Below are 24,770 nucleotides of genomic sequence, written 5' to 3' on the forward strand. Positions count from 1 at the left end.
ATAAACGGGTTAATGCTGAGATAAGTGCTTGGCGAAAATCGCTCTCGCCGTCAAAGGGTTAATAGTCAGACTGGTCTGGTGGCCATTTATTGGCAAGTCAACTCGTCAACTTGTCGTGTCGCTGACATGACGGAGTGACGATATGAATGGGTGACATCGATTGAAGTTGACGCCAATTATTATGGATGGCTGACTCACGGAATGGCTTGGAATGGCTTGGGATGGCTGGATGGTGGGCGATAAGTCTTCATTGACAATAATTATTATCGAACCATTATCACCACTGATGATTATTTCATGGCATGTCGTCTCTGCGGTATTATTGTTTTATTTGGTTTCGAACAATATTGTAGAAAAGGAAATGGATTGCAAAGCACAATATTCTTTTGGACATAAAATACCTTACCTTCAAATGACGTATAATACCTTTAATTCACCTACCACTCACAGCCCTCTGTACAAACTATGTCTTAAACACGGCTAGTATTTAATTGCAATGCGAGTCTCCAACTACGATTTTTTTTAAATAAATAAAAAATTGTAAAAGTAAAAAATGAAAGGTCCGAAAAGACCAAAAACCGTTTGGAATATAAATATGATTGACTGTCCAGCTCTAGAAGGACTAACTTATATTATTTTGAACAGACATTAGCGTCATAGCGTCATGATTATTTAACTCCTGAGTTAGAATCCGATTAATGCCGTTAGGATGTCTGTATCACCATTCTTAAGTTTAGCCCATGAAGTCCCGCCACTGGCGAGCGCTCAATGGGCGATGCATCATTTCAGATTGCGAGACAATTTTGGAAGGGGCGTAAAATAAAAATAAATAAAAAAAACATAAAATAAAACAAATAATAATAATAAAAATAAATAAATAAATAAATAAATAAATAAATAAATAAATAAATAAATAAATAAATAAATAAATAAATAAATAAATAAATAAATAAATAAATAAATAAATAAATAAATAAATAAATAAATAAATAAATAAATAAATAAATAAATAAATAGATAAATAAATATTTGAATAATGATAACGACTAGACTTGCAGGTGTTATCATTTATGATATACAACGTCAATATCTTCAAGTGCTGAGACGACGCTACTACGGGAGTGGCAATGAAAGAGAACATTGTTTGACTTGGAACCGTACCAGTATCATTCAAAAGAAAGAAGCCATCATTCATATACACATTTCATTAAGACAGCAATTCACCCCCCCCCCCTCTCTCTCTCTCTCTCTCTCTCTCTCTCTCTCCCTTTCTCTCTCTCTATTTCTCTTTATCTCTCCCTTTCTCTCCCTCTCTATTTATGTATCCATCTCTCTATCTATCTGTCTGTCTGTATATCTATCTATCTATCTATCTATCTATCTATCTATCTATCTATCTATCTATCTATCTATCTATCTATCTATCTTATCTCTAACATACAAACATATATCTCTCAAACATATGCACACATACATACCATACACCCAACCACAAATGCATTTTCTCTCTCTCTCTCTCTCTCTCTCTCTCTCTCTCTCTCTCTCTCTCTCTCTCTCTCTCTCTCTCTCTCCCTCTTTCTCACACATACACTCTCGGTTTTCTTCCAATTCAACATATCAACACAAACGTTTAACCATGTACCGACATCTTGGTGTGCACAAAAAGACAGGTAAATGGAAATCGAACGCCTTCAAGGTGTTTCAAAACAATGGATGTTACGCCCAGGATGAAAACAGAAGACACGTCATTCATACACGTGGATTCAATGGTGAGTAACGTGAGTGAGTAACAAAAAACACAGGTATTGAACAAGTTCCGGGTGGACGTGAAATGATTGCTTTGTAACCTCGGATTTGTTTAGTTTATTGACCGATTTTCCAACATTGTATATATAGTCTTTCAAACCCATTTAGGCTTATGAAGTCTTGAGTTTATCCCGGCTTCTATAGCGTACCACGGACAATTAATTATTATATTAATTGCTTGGTATTCTTTGGATAGGACGCTAGTCTATCGCAAAGTCATTTTCGCCTGCTCTTAAAGAACCAGCTACTCAATCACTGCTGGCCGGACAGGGGGCTCCAAAAAACAAAAAACAAAAAAATCTCGAGTGCACCCGGGATCGACCTTGGTCCCTTTGTGTGGGAAGCGAATGTTCAACCAACTGAGATATCAGGACATCCAACATTACAATATGTAGGAATCGAAAATGATGTGTTCGTACTATGGGAAAGAAAGCAGAAAGAGGACTTTGTAACATACGCCATCGGGATATTGAGGTAAAACATGTCATTTGATGAGTAGCCTACTTATAGCAATTTTAAGCATATTCGATGACTGCCACAAAATCGATTAATATTTCGATATAAAATATGAATGTTTCACAGATGTGTAAACCTAATATCGCTTTACAAAACGGTCACGTCTAGTCCTTCATATTAAGTGTTGCTGCTTGCTTGGTGTCCTTGTAAAGCGTTTTCAGTGCATACATATTGAGCTATTGAAAAGTTCCAATTTACTTACTATGAATAGCGAGATTTATGGCCATGTATCGAGGACGTTTAGTTGGTTGAGCACAAAATGGTGATCATAATATTATAACGAGGACGACAATCATATTGATGACCCTGGTGATGATGATGATGATGATGATGATGATGATGATGATGATGATGATGATGATGACCACGATGATGATGATGATGATGATGATGATGATGATGATGATGATGATGATGATGATGATGATGATGATGATGATGATTGCACTGAAAAATTACCAGCAAATAATTATATTATCAACGGCTTCTCTGTTTACAATGATTTGCTCGGATTTTCCAACAAAGCCGGGTGATGATACTTTGGCCACAAGTCTATATCATTATTATGGCAGTTATTTGTTTTTGTTCAAGTCATTCTATAGCCAAGAATGTCAACACGACTGAAACAAATCGTTCAACACATGGACTTGCACAATGAATACAACGCAATTCAATGACGTCGAACCTCACTCACTCAAACTGCATTCCGTTCAGAAAAGTACTAAATCTAAGTTTAGCTATGGGAAACCACTGAAAACGAAGATGGTTCCAGAATAATAATAATAATATAAACGGTGCTATTTTTGTATTATTTGGGTCGTAAAAGTTATCACTCGTCGGAAGGGGGAGGGAGGGGGGGATACAGTAGTTTAACAGCCAATGTAGTCTACCTGACATCAGGGTAAATTTAAGAAAAATCAATTATAATAATAGTTCATTCAACCCAAATGTTGACCTCTCTCTCTCTCTCCCTCTCCCTCTCTCTCTCTCTCTCTCTCTCTCTCTCTCTCTCTCTATCTATCTATCTATCTCTCTCTTTATTTTCTCTCTCACTCCTCCCTCCCTCCATCTCTCTCCTCCCTCCTTACCTCTTTCTCTCTCCTCCCTCCCTCCCTCCCCCCCCTTCTCTCTCTCTCTCTGTCTCTCTCTCTCTCTCTCTCTCTCTCTCTCTCTCTCTCTCAATTATAAACAGGCGTGTATTTAACACATGGGAGGAGATGTGCGGGCACTATAAATGTTTCGGCCATAGACACCGCTACTTTACAAATTAACACCTGCAACAAGATGAGGAAGCTTTTGGGGGGAAAACAATCATTTGCTAAGAGTGAGAGAACACTGCCAAGTTGCCAAATCGCCGCCAACTCGGACCTAATCAAAGTTGAGTTGTGAATCAATCAGTCTACCGTACCGTCACACCAATGTGACACAAAACAAAACTTGGAAGTCTATGCTCCAGAGTATATTATTACTATTATCCGTTTAACTGTAGACGACGAGATGAAACAACAAGGTAAATTCTTTTCATACGTTGTTGCATGTTGGAGATCTGAAAAGATTCGTATCAGGGTTCATACTGTTTTCTGGTAAACTTAATGTTCTCATTTCATTATGAGACTATTGGACGTGTATGTGCATATGTCATGCATTGTTTTTTGCTCAATATTTGTTGTTATATTTATTTATTTTTTTCTATTTTTGGTTTAGTTTTGTTTTTGTGTTTGTTTTTTTGTTTTTTTGTTGTTGTTTTTTTTCCTTTTCAAAAAGCAACATACTCTGTCAAAAGTTAGGGGCTTTTCTGGTTTCTTAGAGAACAGTAGAAGTCAAAATAGTCAATCGAGGTTTACTTATTTAAAACTCTGATAACCCAAATTGTTATGATGTCATTGCTATAAACACACACACACACACACACATGTGCCCATGCCCATGTGAAATAAATGCGTGAAAAGGAGAGGGAGGGAGAGAGAGAGAGAGAGAGAGAGAGAGAGAGAGAGAGAGAGAGAGAGAGAGAGTGAGAGAGAGAGAGAGAGAGAGAGAGAGAGAGAGAGAGAGAGAGAGAGAGAGAGAGAGAGAGAAGTCGTGGCCGACAAAAGAGAATAATTCGCAACAAAATATTCCGTTGCTTTATTTTCAGAATATGTAGAACCTATACTGCAGGTGTTTCCCATCCAATAACTTGAGACAATCCCGGTTAACATGAAAGGACAAGCAGAATCGTCCAGGTATGCAACAACTAAAGGTCTCTATCTCTGCATCATTCTGCATAACACAGGGCCCCAAGTCGTGTAACTTACTAATTTACACTATTATTCTGATGGGATTCTTGCTCTTCTCTTATCTTTTCTTCATCCTTACCGTATGAATACAATAAACTGAAATAAAAATATCACACCATTGCTATTACTCTGATGGAATTATTGCTCATACTTCATCCTTACCGTATGAATACAATAAACTGAAATAAAAAATATCACACCATTGCTATTACTCTGATGGAATTATTGCTCATCTCCCCTTCATCCTTACCGTATGAATACAATAAACTGAAATAAAAAATATCACACCATTGCTATTACTCTGATGGGATTCTAGCTCATTTCCCCTTCATCCTTGTCGTCTGAATACAATAAATTGAAATAAAAATATTACACCATTGCTATTATCACTCTTCTGGGATTCTTGCTGTTCTCCCCTTCATTCCGTATCAATACAATACAACATTAAAATCTACTTCGTTTCTCGCATAGGCCGTCGTCCTGTATCGTCCAGGTGCAATTCATTTCCCACCCATTGTTTACTTCTCATTTCTTATAATAATTCATCGAATTACCAATGGCTGATATTTACGATTTGTTTTATCAACAAATGTAGTGCATTTCATTGCCTCTTCAGATAGCAGTTTCCATATGAAGATATTTGGATTGGAGCATATTATAACAGCGGATAGAACAGTAAGTCGTGCAATGAAATTACTATAAAAATAAAAGCCTACCAGAAACCAGCAAATGATTTAGGGTCAAAAACAAGCGATAAGGAAGAAAATATTTTTAAAATACATTAAAATGTCAAAATAATCCAGAAATAAAATTGAATCTTTTATGCAAAACAGCGTCTCTTTACCATTCCGTCGCAATCTAATTTGTTTGTTTTTTAAAACTTATATTTCTTTAAAAACTATAACAAAAGATCAGAGGAAATTTTCTAAGGATCAGAGAGACAAGACATGGAAAATACACTGGGTCCACGGCCTTAAATCTTATTTACGTATCAAAAATATACGTGATCCTCAGTCATTGGAGTTAAAATTGAACACTATTCACCGCGTATAATTTATAAGGTAAGTATTAGATGAACAGCTATATATACAAGGGTTCATTTTTGGTGAAAATCTACTACAGATGTGCTGACATATTGTTAAACAAACAGTTTTGTTTCCACCAAAAACAACCCTTCCATAAATTACCGTTCCGGTAATTTGAAGCAATACGTGGTAGGTGGTACACAGTGTGCAAACATAACTCTCTTATAATTCTTCAACAATACATTTTTGTGAAATCATTGATCTTTTATCAGTGCTGATGGTGACAAAAAGTGGGGGGGGGGGGGGGGGGGCGCAACCCCCCAAAAAACTAGCGCTTTACATGGGTCCCTGACCAACAGCAATACGTAACACGTAGAACGAGACATGACGCCTGTTAGACGATATTACAACAATTTTTTTCCGACAGAGACCACGCTGTTAACGGCCAGGTACTTGCTTTACAGCTGAGTACGGTGAGAGAATGTGAATAAAGAGCCTTTTCCAAGGAGTCAACTATGCGCCGAGCGAGGCTTGAACCCAGAACCTTCGATCCGAAAGCGAGTGTCATACCACAAGACCAAATAGCCGCACGTAACTGGACTCTGTCATTACCTTTAGACCACACAATCTTTCTTTATACAGTATACATTTCTGTGCGTATATTACGACTGGTTTGGGAACAGACTTGTGAGGATTTCACTTAAACTCATACAACAGAGCCCAATGTCTTAAGATCTTCCACGTGCTTTATTCCTCTACCTGTTGTCAGCAATCAGTAATAATTCCGAGTGAAAACAAAAGGTCGTGTAAAGGTAATATATGCACTTGTCTGAGAATCCAAGTAAAACCACCTTGGTTTTGATGTAAACAATACTGTTTTCTAATTCAGACAAAAATGAAGTTGAGATTTCTTAAACATTAATATAAAGGTCATATTTGTGTTCTTACGGATATCGGACTGGGGGTACTTTGCGATAGACTAGCGTCATATCCAAAGGATAGCAAGCAGTTGCTATTGTCCGATTCACGCTATAGAAACCGGGATAAACTCCGGTTCCATGGGCCGAATGTCTCTGAAGAACTTTTTTAAAAGGATAAAAGTCAATTTGTGCATGAAGGAAAGACCTAAATCACCAAAATACTGGGGTTTTACACTGATTCGATCATAACTTTATAATTACAATATTTTTTTCAAGCCGTTGAATATAATTCAATCAGAACTTAATATAGCCTCATGCGAGATGGCAATTTTCCAGATTGATCAAGAGGGATTTATTACCTCCCACGTGTTTGGATTGCATTGGAAATAAGCAGCTAAACAACATGTTTTACTTATTCTTTGAGAAAAATATACCGGGTCAATTAATTAACAAGAAGAATCATCAATAAGTTGTAAATTATATTTTGCTCTATCTACATCAAAATTAATTAACATCTGAATACTCTGTTACCTGTAGTCGTCAGTATTTCACAATGTCAATGAATTTATCCATTAAAAAAATATAAAGGAATCCGAAACAGTGGATGAATGAATGAATGAATGAATGAATGAATGAATGAATGAATGAATGAATGAATGAATGAATGAATGAATGAATGAATGTCATCGCCGCGGCAGCGACCACCACCACTACGAAGACCAACACTACCACCACCATCACCATCTACACCATAATCACTACACCCAGTCCTACTCCTACCACTACACAGTGTGCAAACATAACTCTCTTATAATTCTTCAACAATACATTTTTGTGAAATCATTGATCTTTTATCAGTGCTGATGGTGACAAAAAGTGGGGGGGGGGGGGGGGGGGGGGGGGGGGGGCGCAACCCCCCAAAAAACTAGCGCTTTACATGGGTCCCTGACCAACAGCAATACGTAACACGTAGAACGAGACATGACGCCTGTTAGACGATATTACAACAATTTTTTTCCGACAGAGACCACGCTGTTAACGGCCAGGTACTTGCTTTACAGCTGAGTACGGTGAGAGAATGTGAATAAAGAGCCTTTTCCAAGGAGTCAACTATGCGCCGAGCGAGGCTTGAACCCAGAACCTTCGATCCGAAAGCGAGTGTCATACCACAAGACCAAATAGCCGCACGTAACTGGACTCTGTCATTACCTTTAGACCACACAATCTTTCTTTATACAGTATACATTTCTGTGCGTATATTACGACTGGTTTGGGAACAGACTTGTGAGGATTTCACTTAAACTCATACAACAGAGCCCAATGTCTTAAGATCTTCCACGTGCTTTATTCCTCTACCTGTTGTCAGCAATCAGTAATAATTCCGAGTGAAAACAAAAGGTCGTGTAAAGGTAATATATGCACTTGTCTGAGAATCCAAGTAAAACCACCTTGGTTTTGATGTAAACAATACTGTTTTCTAATTCAGACAAAAATGAAGTTGAGATTTCTTAAACATTAATATAAAGGTCATATTTGTGTTCCTACAGATATCGGACTGGGGGTACTTTGCGATAGACTAGCGTCATATCCAAAGGATAGCAAGCAGTTGCTATTGTCCGATTCACGCTATAGAAACCGGGATAAACTCCGGTTCCATGGGCCGAATGTCTCTGAAGAACTTTTTTAAAAGGATAAAAGTCAATTTGTGCATGAAGGAAAGACCTAAATCACCAAAATACTGGGGTTTTACACTGATTCGATCATAACTTTATAATTACAATATTTTTTTCAAGCCGTTGAATATAATTCAATCAGAACTTAATATAGCCTCATGCGAGATGGCAATTTTCCAGATTGATCAAGAGGGATTTATTACCTCCCACGTGTTTGGATTGCATTGGAAATAAGCAGCTAAACAACATGTTTTACTTATTCTTTGAGAAAAATATACCGGGTCAATTAATTAACAAGAAGAATCATCAATAAGTTGTAAATTATATTTTGCTCTATCTACATCAAAATTAATTAACATCTGAATACTCTGTTACCTGTAGTCGTCAGTATTTCACAATGTCAATGAATTTATCCATTAAAAAAATATAAAGGAATCCGAAACAGTGGATGAATGAATGAATGAATGAATGAATGAATGAATGAATGAATGAATGAATGAATGAATGAATGAATGAATGAATGAATGTCATCGCCGCGGCAGCGACCACCACCACTACGAAGACCAACACTACCACCACCATCACCATCTACACCATAATCACTACACCCAGTCCTACTCCTACCACCACCACCACTAACATCATCATTATCATCACCAGCACTTCCCCCATTAACATCAACCACCTATACCACTACCAACAACAACAAAAACAAAACAACACGAAAATCAAAAACAAATATAGATTAACAAAACTGCATTTGAACAACAACGACTAACTGTATACTACTCGAACCCTAAATACTTGAACCCTAAATAAAATGTCAAAATTCCGAGGTTGGCACTTACCCGTCAGGTAGCTCATTGGGGTCGTAAGGTAAGGCAGGAGAAGGCATGGAAGAGACATCTGAGGCGTGAGACGACGAGGATCCCATCCCACTGCCGCCACCACCCCTGTCCCTGGAAGAAAGACTGATGACTATCTGGCCCCTCACAGTGTCTGCATCGTCAGAGCTCTGCCTCTGGAGGTCCAGGCGTTGAACTGAAACACAAACGGGAGGAAGACTTAGTCTCCGACCTTGTCGGAATTGGATAGTGGAAGCGCCCGGGTTTGGGTTTGGTGAGTTTGAGGAGGATGAAACTGCATTTGAAATGGGACCTGGATTAGACGGATAAGCACTGGACGCTGACGCATCATAAGTTGTGGGGGGAGGAGGAGGAGGAGGAGGAGTTTGTGCGCCAAATTCGAAGAGATTTTCGACGGATTTGCTTGGGTATTGAGAATTACTCACATCGGAATTTTGATTATGATTTACACGTGTGGTACTGCTGCCTTCAAAGTTTTTCGGTATATGGCTTACGTGTGAGGTATTGCTACGTTCTGAGTTATCTCTAACAGGATTGGAATTCAACGGGACAAAGAGATTTCGAATTGTTGATTGCCTATGAGGAATATTGGGGTTACTGCTTCCTATATTTTCACGGTGCAAAAAAGTCAAGGATGGGGAACGACTAATATCACTAGGGGATGATTGAACGGCAACACTATGAATATTGTTTGAACCTGGAATTCGATCGAGGTTGTCCATGGAGACTGTTAAAGACCTGGGCACAAATCTATTTGTCGGTTTTAGTCCACTTAGCGTAGAAGTATTCACATATGAATACGGTTGACTGAGATTGTCTCTGGATACAGATAATGCCCTCCGCATTCTCTGCCCGCTTGGTGGCACATCGGTTCTGGGAGATAACTGATTTAGATTATCCCTGGACAGAGAAAGACCTCTGGACGTGACCTGAATGTGGGGATTTAGGTCCACGCTGGATGAACGTGTGATCTGATTCGCTGTTAAACTGAAAGGGCGATGTGAGAAGAAGTGTGTGACAATAGGAGCTGAAATATGATTTCTATGCCTTGCGTAAGGAAGCTGGTGTGAATGCCTTAATGTTGTGCGCTGGGTTCTTGTCTGCTGACCGCAGCAACATTCTTCCTCACCACATCGAATGCATCCTGTAGACATGTCATCAAAAGAACGCGAACTGAACGTTCCGCTCGATTCGCGACATGGGAAATACCTCTGAGCGGATCGTTGTGTCATTGGAGGTGAGCTGTTACTGCTATAGCTAAGAGTCGGCGATGAAGGCGTTGAATCGATGTCAATGTCATCATAACCTGGAGGACCTTCTATGGACGAATATACATCATCTGCTTCTGCATTATTCCTCAAAGAATTCTCAAAACAGTATCTTCGATCAGAAATAGGATTCGGATTGTTCCGTACCCTGATGGAAACGCGTGGAGAATTAGAATCACTTCTGGAGCCAGGCAAGGAATGAGTAAATGTACTATTTCGTAATAGAGACAACCTTGGAGTTTGCCTTGGACTGGCAGGAGGACTGCGCATTTCTGTATCCCCCATGGACATCATTCGTTGAATGCCATGAGATGCAGTAGCAACAGCTGCAGCACGCCTTGCAGCAATGGGAGATGAAGAGGCAAAAATATTGGTACCACTGTTATTGTCCCGGAGGGAATGATAAAACTCATTACGGTTCCTGACAGGTGATGACAGATAGATATCCTGGTTGATAGGAAATTCGGCACTGGACACAATGTTATTCAAGTTGCAAGGGACTGAAGTGGTCGATCGAAGTCTGTTCCTGTTGATACCAGACAGCAAACGCGGGGGTGACTCACGAACAAACAGACTCTCGCTTCGTTCAGAAGTCCTTGGTGCATTTACATTTGATACTTCCATTTCTAGAACCATGATGCTACTAACTCAGAAGTTAAAGTTTTCATCGTTTATTTCTAGTTTTGTGGTTGCTTTAAAATAGAAATAAATAGCATTGTGTACAATGCGAAAACGATTCATGTTCAAGGTTGTCATAATAGTAGAAAAATACATCTTATATATTCTATTCTAATCTATAGGTCAAAACAAATCCAACCTGAATTCAACTACACGTTTGGAAATTAAACAAGAATTAACTTTATGAATGAATCAGCGATGAGATTTCAAACATGTTTTTGATTTTAAAACCATCTGAGTGATCCACTTGGCAAAGAATCATCACAATCACTAAATATATAAATACTAATAAAAAATATATATTAATAAATCCAAGGAATAGCGTGTATAAAACGAATGCAACATCACACTAAGGGGACATGCTGTGTAAGAGATGCTTCAGAAAACTACAAAGTTGTAACGTAGTGTTCCTGTGCGTAGTTAAATATAACTGGGTTGTATATATATCATGTTATCTGTTTTGTTGTGTTAATCTTCGCCGGGTAGAGTCAAGGGGTAGACAGAGAGAGATAAGCACACCAGGCACGAAAGATGCTTGGTAGCAGGGTTGCCAGATAATTTCAGTTTCTCTTTCTCAACAAAGAGGAAGAAAAATGTTAAAATTACATTGAGGTAAAAGTAACATTCCTTTTTTTTTTTTTTTTTTTAGAAATTCGTATAAATTTTGACCTCACAAGTTTCCAATTCCTTCCTAGTAATTGTAAGGCACATTTTTTTCTTTTGTTTTTTGTTTTTTTAAATTTTAAATCTTGATAAAATACTGTTTTGGTGTGATGAGTGTAAGTGAAATAAGTTGTACGGAATGTGCCATTATGGTGATTTTGTACAGCATTTGACGTCTCAGCATAAATTGCTAAAAACAAGTAGTTACCCTTACACCGGAGCATAGAGTAAAAGTTTTAATGTAATTTTTTTTTTTTTATTTTAAAGGGTGTTATGTACCAGGAGCAAGAGACAATAGGTTTTTTTTAATTAAAAAATAAATAAATAAATAAAACTAATGTTAATGTAAATTAATTGATTGGGGGGGGGGGGGGACGAAATTGGTAACAATAAGTCCAAACTGACAACCTTGGTATATTTGGGAGAATCCCCCGCCTTCTCTACTCTTGACATTCACAAGATGATTCTGGCTCCAAGCCAGACGTAAAGGTGTATATAGGAGAGAGGGATGTGAAAGGTGAGAGAAAGAGAGATCAAGAGAGAAATTGGGGTTGTGGGTGAGCGCGAGAGTTAATGATTGTGTATGTTGTGCGCGCGCGTGTGTGTGAGTGTGTGTGTGTGTGTGTGAGAGAGAGAGAGAGAGAGAGAGAGAGAGAGAGGGAGAGATAGGAGGAGAGAGAGAGAGAGAGAGAGGAAGAGAGAGAGAGAGAGAGGAAGAGAGAGAGAGAGAGAGAGAGAGAGAGATGGGAAGAGAGAGAGAGATAGGAAGATATATAGGAAGAGGATGATGAGAGAGGAGAAAGTAGGCAGAGGGAGGGGAAACAATCTGATATATAGACAAAGTCAGAAGGAACGAAATTTGAAAATAGCAGATGAAAGTGACTGGGAGGTTGGTAATGAATAAAAAATAAACATTAATAAAATGAAATCGAAAGACATAGACGTGTGTACGAGTAATTCGAATGTTAGTTAAAAGCACACTGACAGAACTACACAAGACTTTACACAAATTATTGAATTGATTCAACTTAACTGACAAAAAGCTAGGGAGGTAAAAAACGAATATTCATTTCAAGATATTAACAAATGCTGGATTCTTTTGTTGATGTTTTTTTTTTTGTTTGTTTGTTTGTTTGTTTGTTATTTTTGTTGTTGTTTTGTTGGGTTTTTTTTTTTTTTTTTTTTTTTTTTTGCTTAATGTTTTGGGGTGGGGGGGGGGGGGGGGGGGTTGTGGGTTTGTTTGTTTTTTTTTTTTGCTTTTTGTTTTGTTTGTGTGTTTTTTTGTTGGGTTTTTTTTTTTTTTGCTTGTTTGTTTGTTTGTTGTTTTTTTTTTGTTGTTTTTTTTTTTGTTTGTTTGTTTTTTGTGTTCCTTTTTTAATGCCGAACCTTGTCTCACTTCACACGTGTGACTTTCCATTTTTATTATAAAAACTTTACCGTGGCAGTTGTTTATTTCATGTCAGAATTAAATCATACGGTTGCTTTCATTATTTATAACAACTTTCGACAACACACATCATAATATTGCGTATATTTTGAAGGGCTGTGACAATCCATTTTGAGGACTTGATTGTAAGAATCAATTAACAGAATCTGATTTGTATAATATCTGGATAAGCAGCTGATTCATATTTACCATTTTGATTAAAGGATCCAGACTAAATGACAGACACAAAAACAGATAAAGGGAGGGGGGCGAGAGAGAGAGAGAGAGAGAGAGAGAGAGAGAGAGAGAGAGAGAGAGAGAGAGAGAGAGAGAGAGAAAGCCATGTTAAAGGATACAATGTCTAAATAGCATGAATAAAAACAGCATCAATACACCCAAGATAAAATGATGAGAGAGAGAGAGAAAGAAAGAGAGAGAGAGAGAAAGAAAGAAAGAGAGAGAGAGAGAGAGAGAGAGAGAGAGAGAGAGAGAGAGAGAGAGAGAGAGCCATGTTAAAGGACACAATGTCTGAATAGCATGAATAAAAACATCATCAATAAACCCAAAATAAAAACGATGACAATAATAATGATGACTTGACAGGACACGATAAATTAACGCAGCTGCCGACCATGTTTTACACAACTCTATTAACGTTTTAAAAAATATCTAATTTAGGGAGAGTCGAAGAAGTTGTGCGACAAGTATGGATTCTGGCACGTAGTCCACTAAAGTAGTCCTTCAATGCCATTAGATAGATGCCCATAGCTCCGAAGTGTATCCCGGTTTTTATATCGTAATACGGACAAAAGCAATTACTTGTTACCTTTCGGATAGGACGCTAGTCTATCGCAAAGTACTTTCCGCCATATTTAACAATCCCAGCTACCCAATCATTGCTCGGTGGACAGGGAAGAGGGGGCGGGTCAGAAAACGATCTCACCGGGATCGATCCCGATCCCTTTACGTGTGAATCAAGTGCTCTACATACTCAGTTATCGGAAACCCCACAGTCCTAAAACACAAAACAGGTACATACTTAGTATAAAAAACCCGTATTTTGTTCTATTTAGTGGCTTTTCTACTACAAAACTATCATTACTATGCGAGGAAAGTTAGGAAGTGAGGAAAAGCCTGGAGTGAAACTCAGCGAAGTGAACAACTGCGGTCACCTACCAACAATTGGCAACATACACTGATGGAAGATAAACAAAACAGAAAACAGACTGGAATTTGTTGTCTTAAGAAAAGGTAATGAAGATGCTCAGAAACAATCTAAGACGAAAACTTCCATGTTAAATGTCCTGAGATATAAAACAGACGAATGGATCTAATCCAACAAATTTATAAAGCATTGAATTGTAAACAGCTGTCAATAGCCTTAAGAAAATATTTATTTTTTAAATAAATAAAAACAAAGTAACTAATACAAATAAAACAAGTTTAAAAATCTGAAGGTAAGAAACAAAACAGGGCACAGGGAAGATAGCCCAAATGCCTCGACGTCAAAGAAACGCAATTTGGATGGCGAAATTGAAACAACATATACGATGCCAAAATTCTAAATCGAATTCACCCGAATTTTAACAGCACAGTGAGTGCTGAATCTCAGTCCGCCATCTCAATAATCTCCTCGCCGCTACCAACCTCCATACACACAAACAAACATCTACATATCCCCTTCCCCACAAACATCTACCATCCACCACACCCCAAACAGAAACATAAACATAATGAATGCACCCACCCTCGATAGAAAACAAAACATTCGCCGAAGTTACAAAGACAATTGCACTCTGGATTAAAGAGAGGTCCATAAATACCTGCACAAAGAACTTTGTCCGACTATGTATAAATATAATGTCTGTATATATATATATATATATATATATATATATATATATATATATATATATATATATATATATATATATATATATATATATTATAAATTATAAAAACAAAAACCATGAAATAATAGTGCTCAACTTTTTGATAAAAGGTGCTATTTATAAACAGTTCAGGTATACTTGTGATTATTTAACTTCTACACCATTGTTTCAAGCGTCAGCTCTCATCAGGAAGTGATCGAGCTAATGCTTGAAACAATGTTGTAGAAGTTAAATAATCACAATTATACTTGAAATGTTTATATATATATATATATATATATATATAATATATATATATATATATATATATATATATATATATATATATATATATATATATATATATTCAATTAATGTTTCTTTTAAATCCTCACTTACCATTGTTTGGGTTCCTTTCTATCACCGGCATCTTATTCGGGACTAACATTCAATTCACGAATTGATTTCATTTATGTGTCCATCTATAACGCTATGATGGTCAAACTCCAATGGCAAGTAAACATATGTCAACATATTCAATAATTTAATTAAATTTTTCATTTGTCAATGTCAACTTCGTTGTCTAAAGTACGAACATCTAGACTTTTTTTATGTTTGTACCGTAAGTGACAATCTTTTGCGATGGTTTGAGAGAATGTCCATTATATCAAGTTGGATTCACAGTATAGTAAAAATGTAACTAACTGCATGTCCTATCCAATGATGTAAACTTGTCTTTCTGTCCATATTTTATTTCCTGAAGCTGTAAAACTTTGTGCACAGTGATTGTTTCTTTTCTCGATATTCATTTGTGTATGTGTGTGTGTTTGTGTGTATGTTTGTGTTTGTGTGTGTATGTGTGTGTATTTGTGTTTGTGTGTTTTGGGTTCTTTTTATGTTTGTTTTGTTGTTTCTTTGGGGGTTTTTTTGTTTGTTTAATTTTTTAATTTTTTTTTTTTTTTTTGTTTTTTTGGGTTTTTTTGTTCTCGTTTTATTTTTTATTTTTTTAATTTTTATTTTGTTTTGTTTTGTTTTGTTTGCGTTTTTTTCATGTGGGGGGGGGGGGCGTTTTATAAAACATATTCAATAAATTGCTGATGCCACCGTCAATAAAATAAGAGCACGAAACAACCCATTATCACTGAGGAGCTAGAGAGCGACGAGCGCTTCGGGAACTCATCAACAAGTCCGAGGAGCCAAATTCTAAATGTACTTTCAAACCAACACAAAAAAATATTCTCCAAACCGAAATAATATTAAATCAAACCCAATATTCATTTATCAGAATTGTAAATGGGTGCACGTAGGTAAATAGGTCATTGTATTCCGTCCTTTGTAAAGCGCTTTGAGCATGATTAAGTGGATATTGCCCTATAAATGCTCACTTTTTTTTTCTTTTCTTTTTTTTTTCTGTGGTCCACCAGTTTGGGGTTGTTTTGGTTTTTTGTCCAGCTCATGTCTAAGCCAGATTTTTACTCATTTTTAAAAATGTTATTTTTACCGTTATTTTCACAAACATATCCAATCGAAGCAATCATATCGTAAAAGCTTCGAGAAATAAAAAGGTGATACCTATACAAATGTTATTTCACCACTACCACCACCACCATCCTCATCGTCATTAAATCATCACCATCATCATCATCATTATCACCACCACCACAACTACCACCACCACCACCACCACCACTAACCATCTCTTCCTAACAATAGCGGTACGCGTAACAACAATAATACAGGTGTACAAACAAGTTTTCAATAATTTTATCACGACCCACATCTTTCTTGCCGTGCGGGTGTTATCGAGTACGAAAACGAAATATCAATATAAAAATGGGGGGGGGGAGGGCGGGGGGGGGGGGGGGGGGGGAGTGAACGTAATCGTAAACAGAAAATGAACAGGATGCAATAGCAATAGTTTATTATTAATCCTTTTTTTTTTTTAAATTCTTTTTTCATTCTTGAGTTGTTGGCAAGGCCTGTCGATTTTCTCTATAAGCGATCGAATAACATAACAATATCATGGAAAAGTAAAATTTGGACATACATCATCATCACCATCATCATCATCATAATCATCAGCATCAACAACAACAACAACACCACCAACAACAACAACATTATTGTTACATTAATCTTGGGTATGTGTGTTTATGTGTATAAGAAAAGGTAGAAATGGAGGGGAGAGTGAATGAAAAGAGAGAGAGAGAGAGAGAGAGAGAGAGAGAGAGAGAGAGAGAGAGAGAGAGAGAGAGAGAGGAGTTGTGGGGGGGGGGGAGGAGGAGAAGAATTTGTGTGAATTCTTGAAGGTGCGAGAACGCGAGGAGTGCATAAATTGAAGTAATGTGGGAAACCAAGCAATACATGATGTGAATGCAAATCATTGAAATCGGCCTTTCAACATAATAGTTTGAAGAGAATTCTTTAACGCCTTGCGTGATGTATATGGATAACGTTTAATCTTAGATTATAGAATGTGAAGCATGCTTTAGAGGGTGATACATTCTTCGTAGTATGCACAATAACTCAGATACGAGGTGTGAAATGCCGGTAGAATTTGATGAGAATGATGATGATGTTGATGATGATGATGACGACGGCAACGACGACGACGATGATGATGATGATTAAAGGATGGAGCGAGAAAGAGGGAGGGATGTATCGAAAATGAGAGAAAGGGAGAGAGAGAGAGAGAGAGAGAGAGAGAGAGAGAGAGAGAGAGAGAGAAACAGTAAGGGAGAAGAGAGAAATGAGAGAGAGAGAGAGAGAAACAGGTAGGGAGAGAGAGAGAGAGAGAGAGAGAGAGCGAGAGAGAGAGAAAGAAAGGAGGGGGAAGAGAGGGATAGGTAGACAGATAGATAATGTGTGTATGTATTATATATATATATATATATATATATATATATATATATATATATATATATATATATATATATATATATATATATTAATGTTTGCAATCATGATGATATATATGCCTTTTAGATAGATTACACGAAGCCTATTTAAGTGTGGGTCTGTGAGTGTGTGTTTGTGTGCGCGCGAGTGCGTGTGTGTGTGTGTTTTGTTTTGTTTTTGTTTTGTTTTTTGTTTTGTTTTTTTTTTTTGGTACTTTTTGTTTCATTTATGTCTGTTTGCGTATATTATGTAAATTCTGTAACCAAATTAAAAATTGCCTATGGACAATTATTATTATTATTATTATTATTATTATTATTATTATTATTATTATTATTATTATATTATTATTATTATTATTATTATTATTATTATTATTATTATTATTACTGTTGTTATAATAATAATTAATAATAATAATAATAATAATAATAATAATAATAATAATAATAATAATAATAATAATAATAATAATAATAATAACAAGCTTGTAAAATACGAAGGTATTTTAATCAATCGGTCTAATTATAAGAAGAATAACAATATACTACGCAATGTGTCATAATATGATGATGACAGAGATGCGAGAAACAGTGAATCCCTCATCGTGGACACAATATCGCTTTTGTGAGCCTGCGTTTTATTTTTGGGGAGGTTTCGAAATGTACTGCTCACTCGTCAGTCAGGATAAGATGTGAATCTGTGTAAGTAAGTAAGATCTGGGAGAGCGGTGAAAACTAAAGAGGGTGGAAAGGGAATAAAGTTACTGTGTAAATATTGTCGTTTTGAAAGCTTGCAAGATTTTAGGTGGCTCTAAAAAGCTAAAAGGAATGGGGTTTTTTTACAAGTGTTTTAGAAAAATCTGAAATAAATGTTTGGGTTTTTTATTCTTATAGGTATTGAAAATGGGAGAGGAGGAGGGGGGGGGGGTTAGTTTATCTTTAATTCTTTGTTATTTATTATTTTGTCGTTTTGGGTAAAATACTCACATTATCCGCCAGCCGGATAAAGCGTACAAACATACAAAACTGTGTGTAAACATTATCGTTTATTGTGTGAATAATATAATTTAGTGAGAACTAATCATTAACAGGCTGTCTAAAAATAACAACAAAGATCTAAGTGACGTCAATTTCGTTCCTTCTATAATACTAGTGGAGAGCCCGCAATATGTGCGGGGAAATGATAGAGGCTATTACGATCAGGCACTCATCTATTTTAGTTATAAATCTACTTTATTATGGACATTAACATAGATCGAGACAAATCTTTTGAGCCATCAATGGTCATAATCAGTCCGGTGATAACAAAAGTCTGTCGATGCACGCAAATGATTATGGCAGAAAAAAAAAAGGTGGTCAGATGACGATTCCCGACATCAACTGACTGATCATTATGCCCTAGATTATCTAAATAAACATTTGAGTCAACAGGTGATAGAATTACCCTGAATTAAAAAAAAAAAAGAGAGAAAGTTTTACAAGTTACTCCTATAGATAGTTCGAAGATGACGTCACTCAGGTCTTTGTTATTGTTTTTTGCCATCCACGTTTATGAGTAATGCTCACTGAACAGTTTTAACCTGACTATAAACATTCCTGGATAACACACAGTTTTGTGTGTTGGTCCGTTATACTTCCGGACGGCAATGTTATGAGCTTCTTAGCCAAGCGCATACTATCTATATCAATCTGGCAAAAAAAAAAACAATAGTTTTAAAGATCATAGATTGCCTAGTAATTGTGTGCTCGTAGGCAAAAATTGAACATGGACCATACGGAACAATCTTGACACCCAACCCATTAGAAAAAAAAAAAAAAAATAGATATTCCCTAGAGCAGATACAAAGTGGAAAATTATTTTATACAGCCTGGTAGTGGGCAAAGGGAAGTAACCGATAAATACTGTAAATCATCTAAGGTAGGAAGGTAACTTTTTTTTTGTTTAAAAGAAGAATAAAGATCAGATTTTATGTTTCTCCTTCCTCTTCTTTAATCTATTTAATAACTGAGAGAGAGAGAGAGAGAGAGAGAGAGAGAGAGAGAGAGAGAGAGAGAGAGAGAGAGAGAGGAGAGAGGAGAGGAGAGAGATGGGGGTTGGGGGGGGGGGGGGGGGCATTCGATATCCCAACCTTGTGAAAATAAGCAGGTAAAATGTCCATAAACGATATGCGTAAAATGAAGAATATTGGTGAAAATTTTGTGAATATAGAAGAGAGAATATTTATTTATGATTGAAAAAGTGAGCCAATATGTGTATACGTGTGTGTGTCTATGGGTGTGTGTATGTTTGGGTGTGTGTGTGTGTGTGTGTGTGCGTGTGTTCATACCACAGATAATTTTAGGCAAACAAAGGAGAAATGCAGAAAGGGCGAGAGATAGATAGATAGATAGATAGATAGATAGGTAGGTAGGTAGGTAGGTAGGTAGGTAGGTAGGTAGGTAGGTAGGTAGGTAGATAGATAGATAGATAGATAGATAGTTAGATAGAAATGCGGGCAGGGAAGCAGGCAAAAGTATGGACAGGAGAGAGAGAGAGAGAGAGAGAGAGAGAGAGAGAGAGAGGGGGGGGGAGAGGGAGAGAGAGAGATGAGAAAGGAGTAGAGATAGATACATAAATAAGAGGGAGAGAGAGAGAGAGAGAGAGAGAGAGAGAGAGAGAGAGAGAGAGAGAGAAAGAGAGGGAGAGGGAGTGAGTGAGAAAGAGGGAGAGAGGGAGAGAGGGAGAGAGAGAGAGAGAGAGAGAGAGAGAGAGAGAGAGAGAGAGAGATTCAAAGCAATCCATCGTCATACCGTATTATTCCCCCGTGTCATTTATTCATCAATCGATCTGGCAGCCAGCTCGCCGTTTTACTTAATAGGCTTAAAGTCAGGGGGACTTCTTTGCCTGTCACCCAACGTTCACAACTGACAGAGGTCTTTCTTACATAAGACATTACATAACACGATTAAATTATTGATCACATCACTTCGAAAAGTTTCTGTTTAAACATGAAGCGTAAACAAGAAAGACTGAACGTAGTGAACTAAAGGGGGTGGCGGGGGGAATACTTATTTATAAGACAAGCCAACAATTTTAAATCTTTGAAAATCCTTATTGACCTTTTCAACTTATGTTGACAAATTTTGATCTTTAATGTTACCCCCCCCCCCCCCTCTCTCTCTCTTTCTCTCTATCTATCTCTCTCTCTCTCTCTCTCTATATATATATATATATATATATATATATATATATATATATATCTTTCACACACACACACACACACACACACACACAAACACACACACTCATTGTTTAAGAGATTTGCGATTACTTGAAAGAGAATGTTGGTACATGAGACAAATAGATTTATTTTTTTTAATCATGAAACAATTCCACTGAAAGGCTCAAACATGTCTTTATAAAGAAAAACATTTTAAACTGATTATTTTTTTCTAAACAGTAATATTTTTGTCGCTTAAAGTACTGCACGCCCAAGTCACCGAAAAGAGTGACAGCTGTGCCACGAAAGAGGTCATCGTCGTTACCTCAGTCTAATTTCCCCCTCTCATCCCGAGGGGAGGGAGCAGTGGCCGACGACAAATTATACCTCTGTCGTGACTTTAATGATCGGTGTAGGGTAGGTAACGCGAGTCCCTTTGCCCGTGCTGCAATGGGGGTTCGTTATTGTTAGGACCTCTTGGTGGTATCGGTGACAGATGCGATATATGTGGGTGGCTCCTGCCAAACCGAAATGTTAAGAATGTGTGGTCAAGACGCCAAAAACATCCTTCTAAAAGAATAAAGTCGTCACTAAGCTCATAATGAATTAATAATATTTTAAACACAGCATTACTAATAAATAATTCTGACAAGATTTTGCTCTAAATTTAGCTTTCCTACAAATTTTATACTTACAAGACGCATGAGGAAAGACTTCGTTTGAGTAAAAAAAAATCCGTGAATCAACAAAATATTAGTTATGGAAAGATTTGCAGTAAATTTTCCTTAACTTTAATAAAGGAAATAAGATCGGTAAAACATCGGATAGACACCCAAAGCACAAACAAAGAATCAACTCGCACGGATTTATTGTTATTTCCATATTATGCTCAAGTCCAGCCAATAGTGATTTAGAAGCTGTTTGTAATCGTAGATTCTAGACATGGCGGAAAGTACTTTACGATAGACCATTATCGTGTTGAGAGGCAAATCAGCGACTGTAATTGCCGAAATAAGGCCACAATAAATACATACTACACTTTGTGAATAATACCAATTCGTTAAGTGGTGATTGTCTTTCGTTTCTCTTTTGTTGACTAGAGATGTCGATGGTGACGTAGCGACAGTGACTTCTGTATATTATATGAAGTCCTAGCGTAGCGATGATGATTATTATGATTATGATGGTGATGATGATCATGATGTTGACATAGGTATGATAAACGTGACGGGTCAATGGTCAGTTCAGCAATGTTGGACAAGATAAATGTCTTTTCGTATAGCAGCTTGGAATGCTGGTGGGAAGAGTGGTTGCCACAGGTAGATATGACTCGATAGTGACAAGTCGATGATATTATCATAAACGTGGCAATTTTGTCAATCACAACAACACATAATAGGACTGCTCTCTCTCTCTCTCTCTCTCTCTCTCTCTCTCTCTCTCTCTCTCTCTCTCTCTCTCTCTCTCTCTCTTCTCTCTCTCTCTCTTGTTGTTGTTGTAATTACAGGCATAATAACCCGCACCCCACCCCTTCAACCAAAGAATAAAAGATCACAGATTTTGGAATCAATCCTCCAATGTGGCTCAGTCAACATTGTTACATATTGTCAAAGGTTAAACTGAAGACTTTTCGTAGAAGGATTGCCTCTGCCGGAGAGATAGGTTAAACCCTTGCGCGTGTAGAAGTGCTGATTCCTTTCCCTCGGGAATAATATTATTTATTCCTCAGTTTTGGAATAGAAGCGACACTGTTCTTGCTCATATTTGACGCCAGTTGTTGAAATCATCCATTTAAAATGAATCCTCTGCCGATAACTAACACATTAAGGGTTTCCCACTTCCTCTCTTCACCATCCGTTTATTTCTTCGTTCCCTGGAGTGTGACAATACATAATAATATAATAATATGACAATGCGAAATGGTCAGAAGAAACTCGATGGCTTATCATCATCAACCATAACAAGACGTATAGAATCCAATGAAGCGTGACCGTTCATCATCAAACGAGGGTTTCCATACAACCTTTGTCATCATGAATACACACGTGGCTATGAAGGTCATTCAGCCATTGGTCATTATTTGAAATTATTGCTTTTCCTTTTTCCGGGTCGATGACGGTATAGAATATTTTATCACCGCGGTCAATAGCCATAACATTCTTTTTGTATTACCAATAATGCTGTATTAAGAAAAGAGCATGCCTTGATACACCCCAACTTACATAGGGAGAGAGAGAGAGGGGGCGGCGGGGGGGGGGGGTGTAAGTGAGGCAGTGAGTGAAGGGAAAAATCAGTAATGTCTCAATATTCCGTACATCACTGTTTCAATAAATGCGTCTGGCGAGACAGTCATCAATCAAAGTATCAATGTATAAATAGAAAAGTAAAATAACAACGGGTAAAAAATTCCGCATCTCGTTTAACCGGGAGTTGAGATATCCGATTTCCCGTGGTGGTTGGGATCATCAGAACGTGATTGTACATAATGATTGTATCATAGTATTTATGATAGAGACTTGCCTTTAAAAAGGAAATCACAATTGATTTACGTGTCCACAAAGGATTTTTTACGTGTATTTCCTTATATTTTATATCTTATATATATATTTATTTTCTTTGGAGGCAGCGTAGCTGAGAGCGATATTTTTTTCTCTATATCTACGAGAAGGGACTAAAAGGATCATCAGAACTTGATTGTACATTGTGGCTTTATCATAGTATTTATTACAGATACTTGCCTTTAAAAAGGGGGATCACAAGTGATTTACATTTCCACACCTGATTACGTATTTTATCTTATTTTCCTTGTGCAGCTAGAAATGATAAGAATTAGAGATAATACGAGAACAAAAAAAAATATTTTCACTATCTTCAAGAAGGTTCTAAATATGAAACGTGGGCAATACTTACATCCCGTATCTTTGAGCTGCATGATGGCGTTGGACATAATGTGGACACACCCCAGAAACCCCGCCCCCAACTTTTTGTGGATCTTCTTGTGGTTCCACAGACCGATCGTAATGGAATCCTTGTGGCCCACGTACCTGAAAACAACGACACAGAGTGAGATTAAGTAGACATTGGGGAGGAGACGGACAATAGTTTCTTCTTTATGTTCATTATAAACTATAGTGTCTAACTCAACGTGGTGACAATGGACAACGTCGTGGTTCTCGGATGTCATCATTGACAGAAAGCAACAAATTTTGGAGCAGGCACTGGTGTATGTTAGGGGTCCCGATAGATCAGATCTCGTTTCATGCGTTAAAGGAACGAGATCAATACCTTTTTTCTGTCTTCCAGCAGTGTTTGGGTAGCTGGGTATATTAGACATGATGGAAAGTACTTTGCGATAGATCAGCGTCTTACCCAAAGGGGAGCAATTAATTTTGTCCGTTTAGCAGCAGAGAAAATGAAATGTACTCCAGCTCCATGGACCTTATGGTTTGGAAGGACCTACTGGCTGGTGTGTGATACAAATCCCCTAAGGTTTGAATGAAACAGAGCATGAAAAGGGGAAAAAAAAAGAAAAGAAAGAAAAGTACACTGTACACTGAAAACATCATCAGTGACTTTACGTACAGAAACATGGATAAACTATCATTACAGATCCATGAGCATTGTGACTGTGAATGACTTCGTAGAAAATCATTTTCCACCCCCTCCCATTCTCTCTCTCTCT

At 37.2% G+C, this 24,770-nt stretch overlaps 1 protein-coding gene across 1 annotated transcript in view; it reads right to left on the bottom strand.

Annotated features, from left to right (window-relative positions):
• The window catches only part of LOC144972734 (E3 ubiquitin-protein ligase SMURF2-like), a 101,438-nt gene that overhangs the window by 23,623 nt on the left and 53,045 nt on the right, over positions 1 to 24,770 (bottom strand). Inside the window, exons 4-5 of the mRNA XM_078914320.1 lie at positions 23,999 to 24,132; positions 9,065 to 9,257 (exon numbers count right to left, since the gene is read on the bottom strand). Of these exons, the coding sequence (XP_078770446.1) occupies positions 9,065 to 9,257; positions 23,999 to 24,132 (327 nt within the window). The remainder of the gene's footprint in view (positions 1 to 9,064; positions 9,258 to 23,998; positions 24,133 to 24,770) is intronic.

The sequence above is a fragment of the Berghia stephanieae genome, chromosome 5 (assembly GCF_034508935.2).
Source record: "Berghia stephanieae isolate SIO BIC M18660-M18661 chromosome 5, UCSD_Bste_1.3, whole genome shotgun sequence".
Taxonomy (NCBI): domain Eukaryota; kingdom Metazoa; phylum Mollusca; class Gastropoda; order Nudibranchia; family Aeolidiidae; genus Berghia; species Berghia stephanieae.